The following is a 14,766-nucleotide window of genomic DNA, read 5'->3' as shown; positions in this document are numbered from 1 at the left end:
CTACCTACAAGCAGAATTTCTATCATCTCATTGGAGCGATTATATTCAGTCCCTGTACGGCGTTTCACATCGTGCAACATATTTACAGTCCGATACATCGTATATACCTTCAACAGCAATACCTAGCAATCTATATACCTACACATATTCCACATCCACACAAAGTTTCAGAAAATCATGGATTTCCGATGTCATTTTACGATATGTTATAACATGTTCAATATTGTTATGATAGTATATGTGATCCGGTTGATAGTGATATAACAAGTCTTCTCACATTTGCCAGAAAAGCACGATAACCTCCAACTCGATCCAGTAATTTTTCACATCCTCCTTCCTCTGTTGGTAGCAGCTCCATCCCTCCTATTCATATTCAATCTCCCGATCATCCCTCTCATCCCCAAACCCGTACCTTCGACCCTTCCTCGAGACCTATCTTGTCTTTGGGAACTACCAATCCCCAATCCCAATCCCCCCAATCCTAATGCATTCCCTCCCGTTCCAGTAACAGGATTGACCCTCTCCGTAGTCCTCAGTGTCCTTCGGAGAGTCGTTCTTTGTCCTCGATCGTTAGTCCGAGTTTGCGTCCTTTCGACTTGACCTGGGGTACGTCGATTGTTGAATGTTAATCGATCTTTCCATAATCTCGGTTGATAATTCCTAACTTGAGATTCAGAATTTGGGAACTGTAAGGATGCCATCGTGTATCATCAGTACTGGATAAAATCGAAATTCTTGAGGATACGAATCATCCGGATACAGACTGACATGTACACTCACCTGTTGTCCATTCCTTCCTCTCCCAAATTTCCCAACCCACTCTCTAACCAACGTCCCCGACCTTCCTCTTGCCGGAGCCAAACCCAGATCACCTGGTCTATCCCTCTCATCAGCATACAAAAACTGTTCTCTCCTTAATCCTTGTCCTGGTCCCTGTCTCTGAGTCTGCTGAGCAGTCGCTCGTTGATCTCTCCTAAGTGACCTCTGTCTTCTTCTTTCATCCTTTTCCTTCTGTCTAATGACATACTTATCATCTTTATTCCTTCTTCCCCTAATGGTATCATCCTCATACCTCGGTCTAATTTTGGTCACTTCTCTAGATCTTGATCTATTGAAGATATTCTTTCTTGCACCCAAATGAGAAGATGAAGGGGCAGGATCAGGTAAGTCTCTTCGATTCTTCCTGGGAGGTGTTCTATAAACCGCTTCTTCAGTTTGACGGCGATACAGCAGTTTTTCCCATACACTCGGTGTACCTTCCCTGCCTCTTCCCCTCTCTCTTGGAGATCGGGCCATCGGATATCCCCCTCGAGCATTATACAATGTCGTTCCAGGTCCACTTGGGGTACCCATCATTCCCATTCCCATTCCCGTACCGGGATAAGCAGTATTAGCCAAAGTAGGTCGGGGAGGAACGACGGTAGGAACACCCCCTTGAGGAGTAACATTAGGTAACATCGTTGGAGCTCTTCCACCAGGTTGAACTCCCTTCCTCCAATTACGTATCGTGACGCTATCGTCAGGTCCTATGTTGTCCTCTCCTTGTCCTCCATCTTGACCTTGAGAAGGTCTTCGAAACATTCTTTGCCAGATGGAAGGTCTAGTCATACCGTTCCAGTACCCTTGTTGAGGGGGGTAACCCATCATCTGAGGTGGATATCCCTGATATGGTTGCTGAGTAGGCTGAGGTTGAGTCTGAGGTTGTGGAGGAGGATCCATATCAGACGGAGGATCAACGCTTTCTCTAGCTGGAGAAGCAGGATCAATAGGTGGCGGATGTTGAGCCATCATACCACGCTGAGCAGGTCTGTACTGTCCCGTAGGTCCTCCCCACGCGGGTAAACCAGGTTGAGGGTATGCCATAGGTGGTGATAACATGTTGTACACCTGAGGCATGGCAGCAGCGTACGCAGGTAGAGTAGCACCAGAATAGTAAGGGTTGTAATATGGTGCGGGGCCCGCAGGATGATGCTGTTGTTGAGCTTGTTGGTCCGGTGGATATTGATCATCGGACGAAGGCGATTTCACATCATCTCTTTTTGGTGGAGGAGGTAAAAGTTCAGGTCGTTCATCCTGAGGAATAGGATGTCGGTGATCTTCAGTACGTGAAGTTCGATGAGTAGAAGGCGGCGGATTATCCGATCGAGGTCTTTCTCTCTGACTTGAGCTAGATTTTCCCATCACCCTACTCATCAGACTAGTAGTCTTGGGAGGTAAAGGAGGTGGAGCATCTTCCTCGACTACACTCAGTCTTCCGGTCCGAGGAGATCCTCTATCTGATCTTCCACCTTCTCTGAGCCATTTTAGGGTAACTCTAAGTCTACCTCGCGAGCCAGAAGGCACTTCGAAAGATACGTGATCATCTTCCGATCTAAGAGATTGCGATACTTGTCCAGGTGAGAAATGAATATGAGGATGGGTATGAGTTGGGCTCCGAGACTCGGTTGAGGTTTGCGTAAGGTGAGGAGGTTCGATCGGTGGGTTCGACAAGCGATTTGATACCGGACGGGATACGTCCTCTTGTGCTGCCGAGTTCCGGATGGTAGCTGGCGCGTGGGCAGGCTCGACAGGAGACGTGACTGGTGGCGGGGGAGGGGCAGGAGGTGACGCGGTGCTAGGAGCAGGTGCAGAAGGGGTCGCTTTTGGCGTCGACCTAGCCGACAATGCTGCGGAAGATGGTGGGAGTGGTATTGATGCAGCTCGACTACCAGAAGTCTGTAGCACGGACTTGACAGATCGCGATTGAACGGTCGGTTGCACTGCCGGAGTAGACGCTTGCGTAGTAGACTTGAGCGATTTGGGAGGGATGTACTCGACAGTCGAGAAGGCTACTGCATGCTCTTCGCTTGGTTTTGAAGGCTGGGAGTACTGATCAGCGCAGAAAGTGCACGGGTGGTGGAGGGACGGACTTACCGAATTACCAACCTGTTCGGGACTGGAGAACAAGGTAGCTCCACTCGGCGGGAGAGGGTACATACTCGGTTCAAAATGCGCTGTGAGATCGCCCAAAGACGGATCTCGATGTTTCCGACCGAGCGAGGTGGCTTTTGTCAGGCCATCAAACGATGGCTGAGGTGTAAGAGCCGGACGAGGAAGCGGCATCTGTTGGCGATGCGTGGGAGCGGCTTCTTTCTTCGACACCGCCGTGGAAGCAGCAGTGAGACCGGCAGGCGGTAGAGGTACATTGCGAGGGGAGAGTGGTAGTTCCTGTGATTCTACCCCTGTTTTTACCGTTGATACGGACGATCTTACAGTCCCTGTGCGACCTGTGGTAGGAGGTAGCCCGATATTCCTCGCTCTACTCACAATGGCTTCGGTGGGAGAAGCCTTGGTGGCAGGACCAGACGACGCTACGACGGTCTTTACGGAAGTAGGTACTTTGATAATCTCAGCATGAGTGGCGGCATTGGGGACCGACAGGGGCAAAGGTTCACGAGAAGCTCGGATGATAGTCGCTTGTGAGGCGGCGGGCTGCGTAGGTGGTGGAGCAGAGCGCGAAGCTGGAGCATGAGTTGTAGCCGGAGCTTTGGTGGAAGCTTGAGACTGACTTTGACCCGAAGGTGGGAGAGGCTGGTTGGCCGCTCGGACAACTGTAGCATCAGACGGTGCTCTGGATCTGTTCGTGGGGGCACCGGGTACGGGTAGATGATTTGAACCCTGTCCAAAACAGATCATGATCAGCTAAACGACCCGATTTTCTTGAGATTGTATGACTCACCTCATAATGATGCTCCCTATGATCCGCCGAATTTCGTTCACTGGCTCTGCTTCTAGTCGGTACAGCCGATGCATTCTTACTTCTCGTTAAATCATGTACACTAGCTTTCCTTTCCGCTACATTGTCGCTTCTTACAGAAGGAAGGGTAGTACTACTTCCAACAGATCTTTGACTTCCTTTCGTCCTACTTGCACTTTTCCCTTTACCCAACAGGGAATCCAATCTACCAGTGGTGAATGGCGAGCTGGAATCTGTTCGTGGTGGTCCATCAGTTTCGGCCAGCATATCAAGGGGTAATGAGAGCGCAGAAGCGATATATGCTTCTCTTTCTGCATATTTGGTCGAAGGTGTAGGGGAAGGAATAATTTGCTCTCCGGGTACGAGTGAACCCCTTGTCGATGGCGAACGGGACATAATTCTCGCTTCGGAGGAGGGGTTGACAATCGTATCCAGACTGGGTGGTTGAGCAAGGAGGGGTGTAGGTGGTGGTCGAGTGGATTTAGCGGATGAAGCAGATTTTCGAGATGAAGTTGAAGGCTGTGCGTGGGATTGAGCGGGCTTGGAAGATGGAAGAGGTACTTGATTTGGAGTTTTACTTGAGGGAGGTTGGATTTCTATCGTAGGTGTTTTGAGTGATTTATCGGTTTTCTGGTTGTTGGCGATATTAGGTGATGGGACAGGTTTCTGAGATAGGGGCGGTCTGATAGTCGTAGCTCTCGAAGCCGGTTGAGAAGGTGGAGTTTCAGCTCCATGTAGCGTATCCACCCTAGCTTGCAAGTTCATATTTCTTCTTGACGATCTTTTGGATATGCCTGATTTGGGAGGAGAAGGAGCGGGGGGTTCAGCTTGAGGACCCATATTACTTCTCGCTCTAGCTGTTTCCCAAGCTCTTTCAACGATTGTCGAAGGTATCGTACCGTTATCCGAAGGTTCAGACCAGCTCCAATCGGCTGAACCCACTCCAACACCTTTACCTAAACTCATCGATGATCCTGTTCCGGCTCCTAATTCCACCAAAGCCTTATTTGGTATTGCTTTTCTCCATTCCTTGAATTCCGCATACCGTCTATGCCAAGCTTCTACATCCTCCGGCGACAGATCTTCATACATACTTCCTTCAGAGTATTTCTTCTGGGTTGGAGCATTTTGAGGGTTCGGTAATGGTACGGGTGCATGAGCAGGGGCAGGCGGGACGGTACGTGGAGCACTCATTGTTTATGAGTAACCTAGATCTTGTGAATTGTGAATGAATAGTTGATGAGATGGGAAGTTGAATTATGGGGTTGTTGATGGGATGAGCTGTTGTAAAGAACGACGTTGTTCATCAGCGGCAAAGACATAGCTTTTTCAAAACATTGTGAATTCAGCGACTTGACTGTATACTGACCTACTGAAGTCGACAACCCAGATGATATCCAAAAGATCGCTCCTGAAGCGTCTAAGAGACGTCTCAGCCTCGTGTTTAGGTTGATATGGTAGATGAGCCGTAACAGTCGGAGATGCCAAAGGCGGCAAAAACCAAATTTCTCTATCGCACTTGATCAGCGACCAGTTGAACGACTTTCCTCCTCAACTGTGCGTCTTGGAGGAAAGTATATAAACAGGTGGATATAGATGTGTATTGATGAGAAGGATGTACGTTGCAGAGTGTGACTGTATCGGCACTGGACAAAGCTTGCAGGGTAGGAGGAAAAGGCGTGTTTGGTGTGTGCGATTGATGGGTGAGATGATCTAGAGTTGCTTCGCATCTTATATCGACTATTCGAGTTGACATGCATTTTGATGCTTGTATGAAGAGCTGTGTGATCTCGACCAGGTGTCTGTTGTATGTCTGCGGTCGCGAATGCTATTGAGCTTGAAACCATATGATGAGTGATGGTGACGAGGATGCTTTTTGTTGAATGGATATGGATGTCGATGGGTTGTTTGGTGAATGATTTCTATTGCCTATTGTTGCTGTTTCCATGGGTTGTTTTCTTCTCCTTTTTGTTCCTGAAGGTGGGAGCAGTGCGTCCGAGCTTCCGAGAGTCCGTGCGCTGTTTGTAAGTATCTTACACACAGCGCGAGAGGTGGATTTGGGTTGACATCCAAGATCGTCACAGCTGCACTTGACTTGGGATATTATACGATGCCATCGTAATGTCGTACACTTTTTTGCCATTCAGGCCCACCGATTTAGCAGTTCATATCCAATCATCCCACCCATACCCACGTACTCGCACACCCACCCCACAGACCCCTGATCCTTCCCTCAATTCCAACCCTTGTCAAGTGTGCTCGGTCCTCTTGATCTCCCAAGGCAAGATTACCATGTTCGTTCCAACCTCCCGTCCATAAGCCTTCCCCTTGTTCTTCCATTTCTTGAGACTTCATATGCACCAGAAGATGTTCTGATCCAGCTACGATTCTGTCCACTCCCCATCCATGCGGTATGTTTACTTCCCCTCTTTCTTTGTCAGCATCGGGTCCTCGAAGTAATTGTGAATGAGTATTTGATCCCTGAGAGAAAAGTTGATTCGATCTAGTAAGGAAATACGATCCATTCCACGTCGCCGCTATACACTTTACGTCTTTAAGGAGATGTACATCGGTAATCTGTCCTTTCACATTACTTCCCCAGCCTAACACATCTCCATTGGAAAGTAATGCCAGAGTATGCGATGCTCCTAGAGAAACATCTACTATTCGCTCTCCTGGTGGTATCTTCAAATCAATCTTTGTAGGCGGTAAAGTAGTCGGTCGAGATATGGCTTTACCTTTACCCTTTCCCTTTGCTTTACTGGAAGTCGAAGAGTTGCTGTCATTGGTAAGATTACTGGAAAGCGTTGCAGCATCCAATTCACCTTTCCTACTTGCACCCCATCCCATTACTCTCTGTTCACCATTTCTACCAGATATAACCACGATGACGTGTCTTTGACCACCTTTGATCATTTCCACTTTTCCTCCCCTCCTCAATCCTACTTCCACTATCGTAGGTCTTCTAGAAGCTTGAGATATGGGTATTTCAGCTGGAGCATCTAAAGTAAGGGGCAAATTGGTGATAGATCCAAGTTCACCAAAGTCGTTTGATCCGCATGACAGTACTATCTGTTCCACATCGTCTTCCTTTATTTGAGAAGAGCCTGTATCTGCTTTTGATATTGAGGATAATTCGCTTTGATCTTGTGGCTTATCATTGATCCGCTGATACACCACAAAGCTCGTTGTCCATGTAGAGGCAATCTTCACAGGTTCCCAATCTCCTTCTACTCCAGCAGAGTTTAGCAAATTGAGCGGTTTCCACCTTGCTTCAGGCTTGATGTCGTCCCATAACGCACACCTAGGACCCAGCTGACCGAAAGTATTTGTGCCAGCTCCAAGAAGGATGTTCCTAGGTCGAACATCACCTCCAGATCCAGGCGTAGAGATGAGTGATAGTGAATGAGCAGAGGTCGATACTAGGTCAAGTATCGTGGACGTATCTGGAATGAGAGGTAGAGAAGGATGGTATACTGTCGGTGTAAGGGTGAAGACATCATCTGGATGGTTGATTGATAGATGGGAAGCTGCGTTGGACCCGCAGGCTAGGAGTTTAGGGGGCATCGATAGCGTTTCAATGTGCAAGTCTCCATGTAATCATCTGCAACAGACGAATGCATTCTTGTGATCCCTCGTAATCTTCCTCTTTTCTTGACCTGCATCGAACATCGAGAATGGAGGACTGCTGTTACACGGGGCCCCACATTGAGAGAGCAGGATGATAAGTGTTCTTTGTAATCCATTTTGACAGGTATTACAATATACTTCTAATGGTGATTAGCTTTTTGCGTTCCCCAACCTCGGTGCCTGATCGTACCAGTTATTTTTGCAAAAACAAGAACACTCGAAAATTCAAACGTGCTCACGCAATCTTGTGTTCTTTTGTTCTCTTCGCCATCATACATCTCTCTCACTGTGACTCCCAGCTTATCTAACGTCGCACTGTCGTCCCCCTCTGCCATTCTCATAGAGAACACTTATTAAGCAAGATGGTCGCCCAAGCTCCCTCGGGTAAAAAACCTTTACCAGACATGATGACTTCGATCCGAATTGACAAGTCAGGTCAAGTTGAAATTGTTGATCAACTATTACTCCCGTGAGTATTTGTTTTTCTATCATGACTCTCACATACCAGCTATGATGGTCATATTCGCAATGGTATAGCTGATATTCGCGCCTTCTGAATCGTAGTCACTCAGTCGTTTGGATCCCCATATCAACCCCCGAAGAAGCATTCGAAGCTATCAAATCTATGAAAATCCGAGGTGCTCCCGCCATCGCATCCCTAGCAGCCCTTTCCCTCAAATCATCTCTTTCCTCCACCTCCCTCACCGATAACTTCTCCTCCACGGCAGATGCAGTAAAGTGGGTAAAGGAGAAATGCGATTATCTTCAGTCATCTAGACCTACAGCAGTAAACCTAAGTGAAGCTATGAACCGTATTCGACAGTATCTCAACACCACCAGCACCGAGAAAGATACGAAAGAAAGTGTGATAGATAAAGTACGAGAGATCTGTCAAGATGTACATGAAGAGGATTTGGAAAGGAATATGCGAATGGGTAAATTAGGTGCCGATTGGTTATTCGCCAAAAGAGGGGGAAAGAAGGATAAGTTGAAAGTGGTGACGGTTTGTAATACTGGTAGTTTGGCTACTTCCGTGAGTGTACTCGAGAGAGAATCAATTTGTTGCAGTGATCAGTAATAATACGCAGCTCGTCGGGATCAAGAAAAATCGGACGATATCTGTATATTGAATAATACGCTAATACAATCTCTTTCTTATGATAGGGCTACGGTACTGCTATAGGAGTAATCACAGCTTTATACGAGCACGACCAATTAGATACTGCCTACTACGCTCAGACGACACCATACCATCAGGGATCAAGATTGACAAGTTTGGAGTTGACCACTTTACAGATTCCCTCTTGTATGATTTGTAAGTGTTGTCTTGTCATAACCTATCCGATTCTTATAACTTCTACACATGAACTGAAAAAGCATGGATCCGATCAAGGGCTTACTGGGCAACTGGGCTGATCATTTCCTTTCCCATGCGTCTTTAGGTGATACCATGCTCGGATCGTTATTCCAACATGAAGATATCGACGGAGTGATTGTCGGTGCTGATAGAGTCGTCAAAAACGGTGATACAGCCAATAAGGTGAGTAAAGTCATACGTGACACATCTTAGGATATATCCAAACCCTAACAATCGCATTCTGTAAAGTCAGAAGCTAATTTATCTTTTTTGTTGTGCAACTTGCTTACTTAGATCGGTACATACCAAGCTGCAGTCCTAGCTCAAAGACACAATATACCATTTATGGTCATTGCTCCAGTAACTACTATCGATTTATCCCTGGAGACAGGAAAAGAGTGAGTAGATTCGCACTGAATCTAGATTAGCTGTATTCCATTTTTAGCCATTTTGGAAGTTCTTCTTACAATGTTCATTTCCCTTTCACTTGAGGTATCGGAGCTGATCAGATATATTGCGCTTTACGCCCTTTGCAGGATTCACATCGAACAAAGACCTTCAATCGAAGCTACCCAAGTAAGAGGCCTCAACACCGGAACGGGTAAATTGAGCGTTGTGAGAATCACACCTGAAGGTGTAGGTGAAGGTGATAAACCATGGCAAAGGGTTTATAATCCTTCTTTTGATGTTACTCCTGCAGAGTTGATAAGTGAGTTCATCATTTGTTATACCCAACTACAACCCCTCTCTACGAATAACAGTAAATGGCGTTATATAGTGTACTGATGTTTCACTATAGGTTGCGTGGTGACTGAGAAAGGAGTCGCGGAGAGGAAAGACGATGAAAAGAGTATAGATGTTTCTTCCATCTGTTAGACAGAATAAGTTCATCGCAGAGAAGTAAATTGAATACTTGAACCGTAGTAGAAATTCCTTCAGTTCACAGAGATGTCATTATCATACTTTAGGAAGGGTCCCTCTGCTTAGAGGAATATCATTAAGTCGATAGATACATATGGACATTCTCATAACTACGATACCGGAACACATTCATTCGGTTTGTTTGATAATTGTGTGAACAGTGATCGTCGACAATTCATTAAAAGCATTATCAAACCAAGCATTATACATAAATATATATATTATATAAATCTTAATCGGAATTCACGTGAACACACTGACATTGTAGTACAGAATAGCAGACAGAGCAAATCAAATAATGAATTAACGAAGTCATCCATAATTGCAAAACAAAAGAAAAAATGACAAGATAAATCCTACATTCCCCTTGTCGAATTTACATCCGACAAGAAACTGCGACTCGATTACCATTCATCCCTCACAACTGTCTAACAGATACTCCTTCTAACAAGATAAACCTACCACTCGCCCTAGACAGGCGATAACAACTCGACATACTCTCTAGGTGGTCTAGCAGGTAAAGGTGGTGGAGGCGCATTGGACGTTGTTGAGCTGTCGATAGCCCTAGCTTTACCAGCTTTGATCGTCGGATCTCTAGCTAAGAAAGGTGAAGAGGGTGGTGAGGTCGCAGGCGAGGAGGTGTCATTGTTATCGAAGTACCCACGATCATCGCCTTTTGGAACTTGAGATGGGGCTGCGCTGTTCTTATTACTGATGATTTGTTCGGAAGCTAATCCAAGACTTGTCCTAGGTTGATTCGTCAAACTCCTTCTAAAGGGATTTGTCGCTGCTGTTGAGAGGGAAGAAGCTTCAGGTGGTGGTGGAGAAGGCGAATTATATCGCTGTACAGCAGATGTAGCCTGTTCGTACCTCTTCTTCATCATTTCTTTCTCTTGTTCCGCTGAAGGGTGACCACTTCCACTTCCACTTCCACTTCCACTCGCACCGGCACTTCCAGCATTATTGAATGAAGGCCCAGCAAAAGACGATGGTGCGTCATCGAAAGAAGGAGGAGACTCAACAGGAGAAGCTAAGACAGGTGGAGGTGGGGGCGAAGCGGTGCTCTGACGGGCCCGTGAGGACGATCCATTCGTATCTGAAGCTCGATTAACCCTATCCATAGCTTCATAATACCTCTTCATCTGTTCTTTCTCATCTGACGCACTGACCCCTCCTGAGCTAGAAGACGGGACCATCGATCCAGTTGCGGCTGCAGGCCGCGATGGACCAGGTTGAGGCGATCCTGAACTAGCCCTTGCGACCCTATCCTGGGCTTCATAGTACCTTCGCATCTGTTCCTTCTCATTCAGGGCGGTAGGAATCGTGGAGGTCGCTCGAGTTTTCGTAGGAGATGCAGTAGGCGTATCAGATATTCGATTGTTACTGGAAGATCCTATCCCTGGCGATTGAGAGGCCCTAGCAACTCTATCTTGGGCTTCGTAGTACCTCCGCATCTGCTCCTTCTCATCAACAGCAGAAGGTGCAGCCGATGATGTCTTAGGCCTAGTAGGCGAAGCTGCATGACTACCCTGATGGGTGGATCTAGGAGGTGATTGCTGCATACCAGCCCCACTACTTTCCCCTCTGGATGCTGCGGCCACCCTATCTTGAGCTTCGTAGTACCTTCTCATCTGCTCCTTCTCATCGATCGGAGTGGGTACAGCGGTATAAGTCTTCGGTTTTGTGGGTGAAGGAGTCTGCGTAGTCTGTCGAGTATATCCCGATGGACCAACAGGTGGAGGAGATCCAGTCCTAGCGGCAACTTTTTCCTGCGCTTCGTAGTATCTTCTCATCTGTTCCTTCTCATCTATAGCCGAGGTAGAAGGTAAGGTATCTTGCTTAGCTTTCTGTAAAGTACTCGTACTTGGGCCAGCACTATTTTCTCCTCTTGCAGCAGCCGCTACTCGATCTTGCGCCTCATAGTACCTTTTCATCTGCTCTTTCTCATCTAAAGCACTGGTTGGTGGCTTACTATCAGATGGGGAAGAAGGTCTCGATAAATCCCTATTCTGATTGTGGAGATTGGTCACTTTGTAGGGTTTAGCTGTTGATTGTCCAGAGCCAGAAGCAGAGGCAACTCTATCTTGAGCTTCATAATATCTCCTCATCTGTTCTTTTTCATCTATCGGACCACCCTGTCCTGTTCTCTGACCTTGCTCGCTCACACTAATCGAACCTACACTGCCACCACCAGATTTTCTAGATAAGACACTACTGCTTCCCACATTGATCAATTTACTAGGTGAACTCGGATTCGAGTGATTCTGATTCTGTGAGACAGCTTCTTGAGCTTCGTAATACCTTTTCATCTGTTCCTTCTCGCTCATCCCATTTGCTGATATACCCAGGCCCACTGGGGTACTACCATCAGCCTTCGAGCTAGTACGATCAGGTGGGTAGATCGCATTATATGGCATAGGTCCATCCGATGTACTACCCTGAGAAGATTTTCGTGGAAATAGAGGTGGAGAAGTTTTCAATGCCTGTATTATACTGGATTGTCTATTTGGCGAAGAAGATGAATTGGCTTTGACCATGTCAATTTTTGAAGGTCCCGCTTTAGGTGGAGGAGTATTGGTCTCGGCAACTCTTGAAGTAGCTTCTTCGTATCTCTTTCTCTGTATTTCTTTTTCTTCAGCGGCACTTAGAAGCCCCGTCTGTTCAGCGATAGACGGTGGAGGAGGTGATCCCATCCTGTTCGATCCTGAACTAGGCCTTGTAGCAGGTGAGGGCGAAGTCAATCTAGGGGAACTGGTAGTTTTCGGACTGGAATTCACAGATGACCCATTCAAACTCGTATATTCTGATACCGGTCTGGAAGGTGCTGTATACTGTCTTTTCGGTTGAGCAGGTACAGGAGGTGCGTATTCTGGTGGTGGTATTTCAGGTATTTCTTCTTCGTCCTTTTTAGTCGTTTGAGAGGAAATAGGCAGACCAGCGGCATTTCGAGCAGCCTCGTACCGTTCTCTCTGTAAGGTCTTTTCCTGTTCTGAAGAAAGATAGAAGGAGCTCGGAGGGACTGGTGGACGAGCCGAGGTGGGGCGGGAAGGTACCGCTGGCATAGGGGAGGATTGACTAGTTGATGGGGAAGGTACGGTAGGTGTAGTAGGTGTGATGGCGTTCTGTAACACGTACAGGTCAGCTCACCGATAGGACCAAATCAAATTGTGTCCATTACTTACGTTTTTAGAAGCTAGACTGGTCGCAGCTCGATCACTCTCCTGTTCCGGTCTCATAGCATTCTTCAAACCTTTATCCCATCTACCAAATGTAGCCATAGTCGCTGTGGAATATCTATTGCTGGAGGTGTCATGCCCCGCGTCACTCTGCACGTATCTCTCATGTCCACTTGCAGAATCGAGAGTGGGTGAAGTAGGTGTAGTACTCCTAGGTCGTGGTTGGGCAGTTGGGAACATTACCTCGGGCCTTCGTTGACCAGGTGAAGTAGGCATAGTAGCATATGATCTATTCTGAGTCGGTGTAGGCGTAATACGAAAGTCGTTAGTGTGGGTGTTCGTCGTGGTGAATGTACTGGCACTATTACTAGATGCATGTCGTTGATATGGTTGTCTGGGGTCGAAGCCTTGTATTGGCTGTTGCTGCTGCTGTTGATTGTATGATCCGGCAGTGGGACGCTGAGGTGGGAAATAACCAGGACCGGGCGAGAGAGAATTACCGCTGAATCGAGCATTAGGGGGTAAGTCAGGTTGAGGACCTGCGAAAGGGGTTGAATCAATGGGAGGAGGAGGAGGTGAGGGTTGGGGAATGTCGGGGCATAGGAAGTCCACTCGACCTATATCCCTATGACACTTCATTAGGATAAATATTCAATCGAAACTCCGTGAAAACCACTCACCCAGTAGCCTGTTCAGCAGTATTCCTATCAAAGACACCGACCGTATACAAAATCCCATTGATTTCAATCTTATCCCTTATACCTTCCATTACAGCTTTGACTTCTAGGGCATATTCTACTCTCAACGTTCTAGCATTTTTAACCGTTACCAACACTCTATCCACCAACATTTCGATCTTTGCTGATTTCTCACCACCTAAACCTATCCTTTCATCTACTGCTGCTTTGACAGTTGATATAGGTCTTGATTTGGTTATAGGGTTTTGTAACGATTTCCTTTTCTTTCCTTTCGTTCCCTGGGGATCTGGTGGGATAGGTATAGCAGTGATTAATTCATATATCGTACATTCGAATCCCTTCAATTTGAAAGGTTGCGATTTGGTTGATTTCAACGATGCTGAGAACTGTATTCTATCTCCTGAGCTAAAAGCTGTATTGGGTCTTGAGACATTCAATATCAATTGATCATTCGATGCTTTGATAGTCTTCGAATCGGGTATATTATATAGTGGCCAGGATGAATGAAGATCATGTTTGATGATTATCAACGGTTCAGATATTTTCAATATAGGGTATGACTCTTTCTTGAATAGACCTGATTTTTGTTTATAGCATAAAGCAGCGACTAATTCGTATCTTATTCCAGTAGATCTTGGTAATTCGACAGAAGGTGGTATATTTTCAGGAAGAGGTAAGAAGAACTTGAAATCTGCCGTTTCGATCTGTTCAGTTTCTTTACTCTCGTCACTTGGTTTCCACAATGTGTTTATTTCTCCAATATGTTCCCATACCGGTTCAGAGGATGATCCACCAGTATTGGGAAATCCAGGTGGGAGGGATTCATATTTGCGTATTTCGACTCTGACCCATTTGGCTTTTACAGGGATGGATCCGACCCGCAGTTCTAGGGATCCATGGACACCTGCTGCTTTGCGATTAGGGGAGGCTGGGATGCCGGGATAACCTTGTATGAAAGGTAGGTGAGGTGGGGCTCGTAAGAGTAGACGAGCTGGATGTGACATCGTGCAGATGGTATTTCTATATCATCGATGCGAATTGGAGGAATCGATGAAGATGACAGTTTATGACCGGATGTCCAGCTGAAGAGTTGTGACAAACGACTCCGTTGATACTACTATGGTTACAAGATACTCTACTTAGTGGATGTTGTCTATGGCAGAGTGATAACAAGAGGATTGAAGATTGCAATGACAGATAACATGATAATATTCACTTGAGCTCTTACCGAGAACATCACCTCCAATG

General features: G+C 46.5%; 4 protein-coding genes across 4 annotated transcripts; 1 reads left to right on the top strand and 3 right to left on the bottom strand.

The window, feature by feature from the left end:
- Nucleotides 1–323: 323 nt before the first annotated feature.
- On the bottom strand, nt 324–4,930 carry V865_001549 (uncharacterized protein; the record flags this gene model as incomplete). Its single annotated transcript, XM_066225367.1, has 4 exons — nt 324–686; nt 781–2,859; nt 2,914–3,657; nt 3,719–4,930. 4 exons carry the CDS (start codon nt 4,928–4,930, stop codon nt 324–326), a joined length of 4,398 nt encoding a protein of 1,465 aa, XP_066081464.1.
- A 981-nt stretch (nt 4,931–5,911) lies between these two features.
- V865_001548 (uncharacterized protein) lies at nt 5,912–7,303 on the bottom strand (the record flags this gene model as incomplete). The annotated part of the gene is made up of 1 exon (XM_066225366.1): nt 5,912–7,303. The coding sequence occupies one exon, from the start codon at nt 7,301–7,303 to the stop codon at nt 5,912–5,914; it is 1,392 nt and encodes a 463-aa protein (XP_066081463.1).
- Nucleotides 7,304–7,728: 425 nt separating this feature from the next.
- On the top strand, nt 7,729–9,599 carry V865_001547 (methylthioribose-1-phosphate isomerase; the record flags this gene model as incomplete). Its single annotated transcript, XM_066225365.1, has 7 exons — nt 7,729–7,835; nt 7,931–8,399; nt 8,531–8,681; nt 8,809–8,906; nt 9,018–9,121; nt 9,260–9,432; nt 9,523–9,599. 7 exons carry the CDS (start codon nt 7,729–7,731, stop codon nt 9,597–9,599), a joined length of 1,179 nt encoding a protein of 392 aa, XP_066081462.1.
- Nucleotides 9,600–10,114: 515 nt separating this feature from the next.
- Nucleotides 10,115–14,522, bottom strand: V865_001546 (uncharacterized protein; the record flags this gene model as incomplete). Its single annotated transcript, XM_066225364.1, has 3 exons — nt 10,115–12,766; nt 12,827–13,445; nt 13,501–14,522. The coding sequence occupies 3 exons, from the start codon at nt 14,520–14,522 to the stop codon at nt 10,115–10,117; spliced, it is 4,293 nt and encodes a 1,430-aa protein (XP_066081461.1).
- Between the last annotated feature and the right edge of the window lie 244 nt (nt 14,523–14,766).

Source organism: Kwoniella europaea, chromosome 1 (genome assembly GCF_036810445.1).
Source record: "Kwoniella europaea PYCC6329 chromosome 1, complete sequence".
Taxonomy (NCBI): domain Eukaryota; kingdom Fungi; phylum Basidiomycota; class Tremellomycetes; order Tremellales; family Cryptococcaceae; genus Kwoniella; species Kwoniella europaea.
Note: the sequence above shows the minus strand (reverse complement) of the source record. Positions and strands in the feature narration are given on the sequence as shown.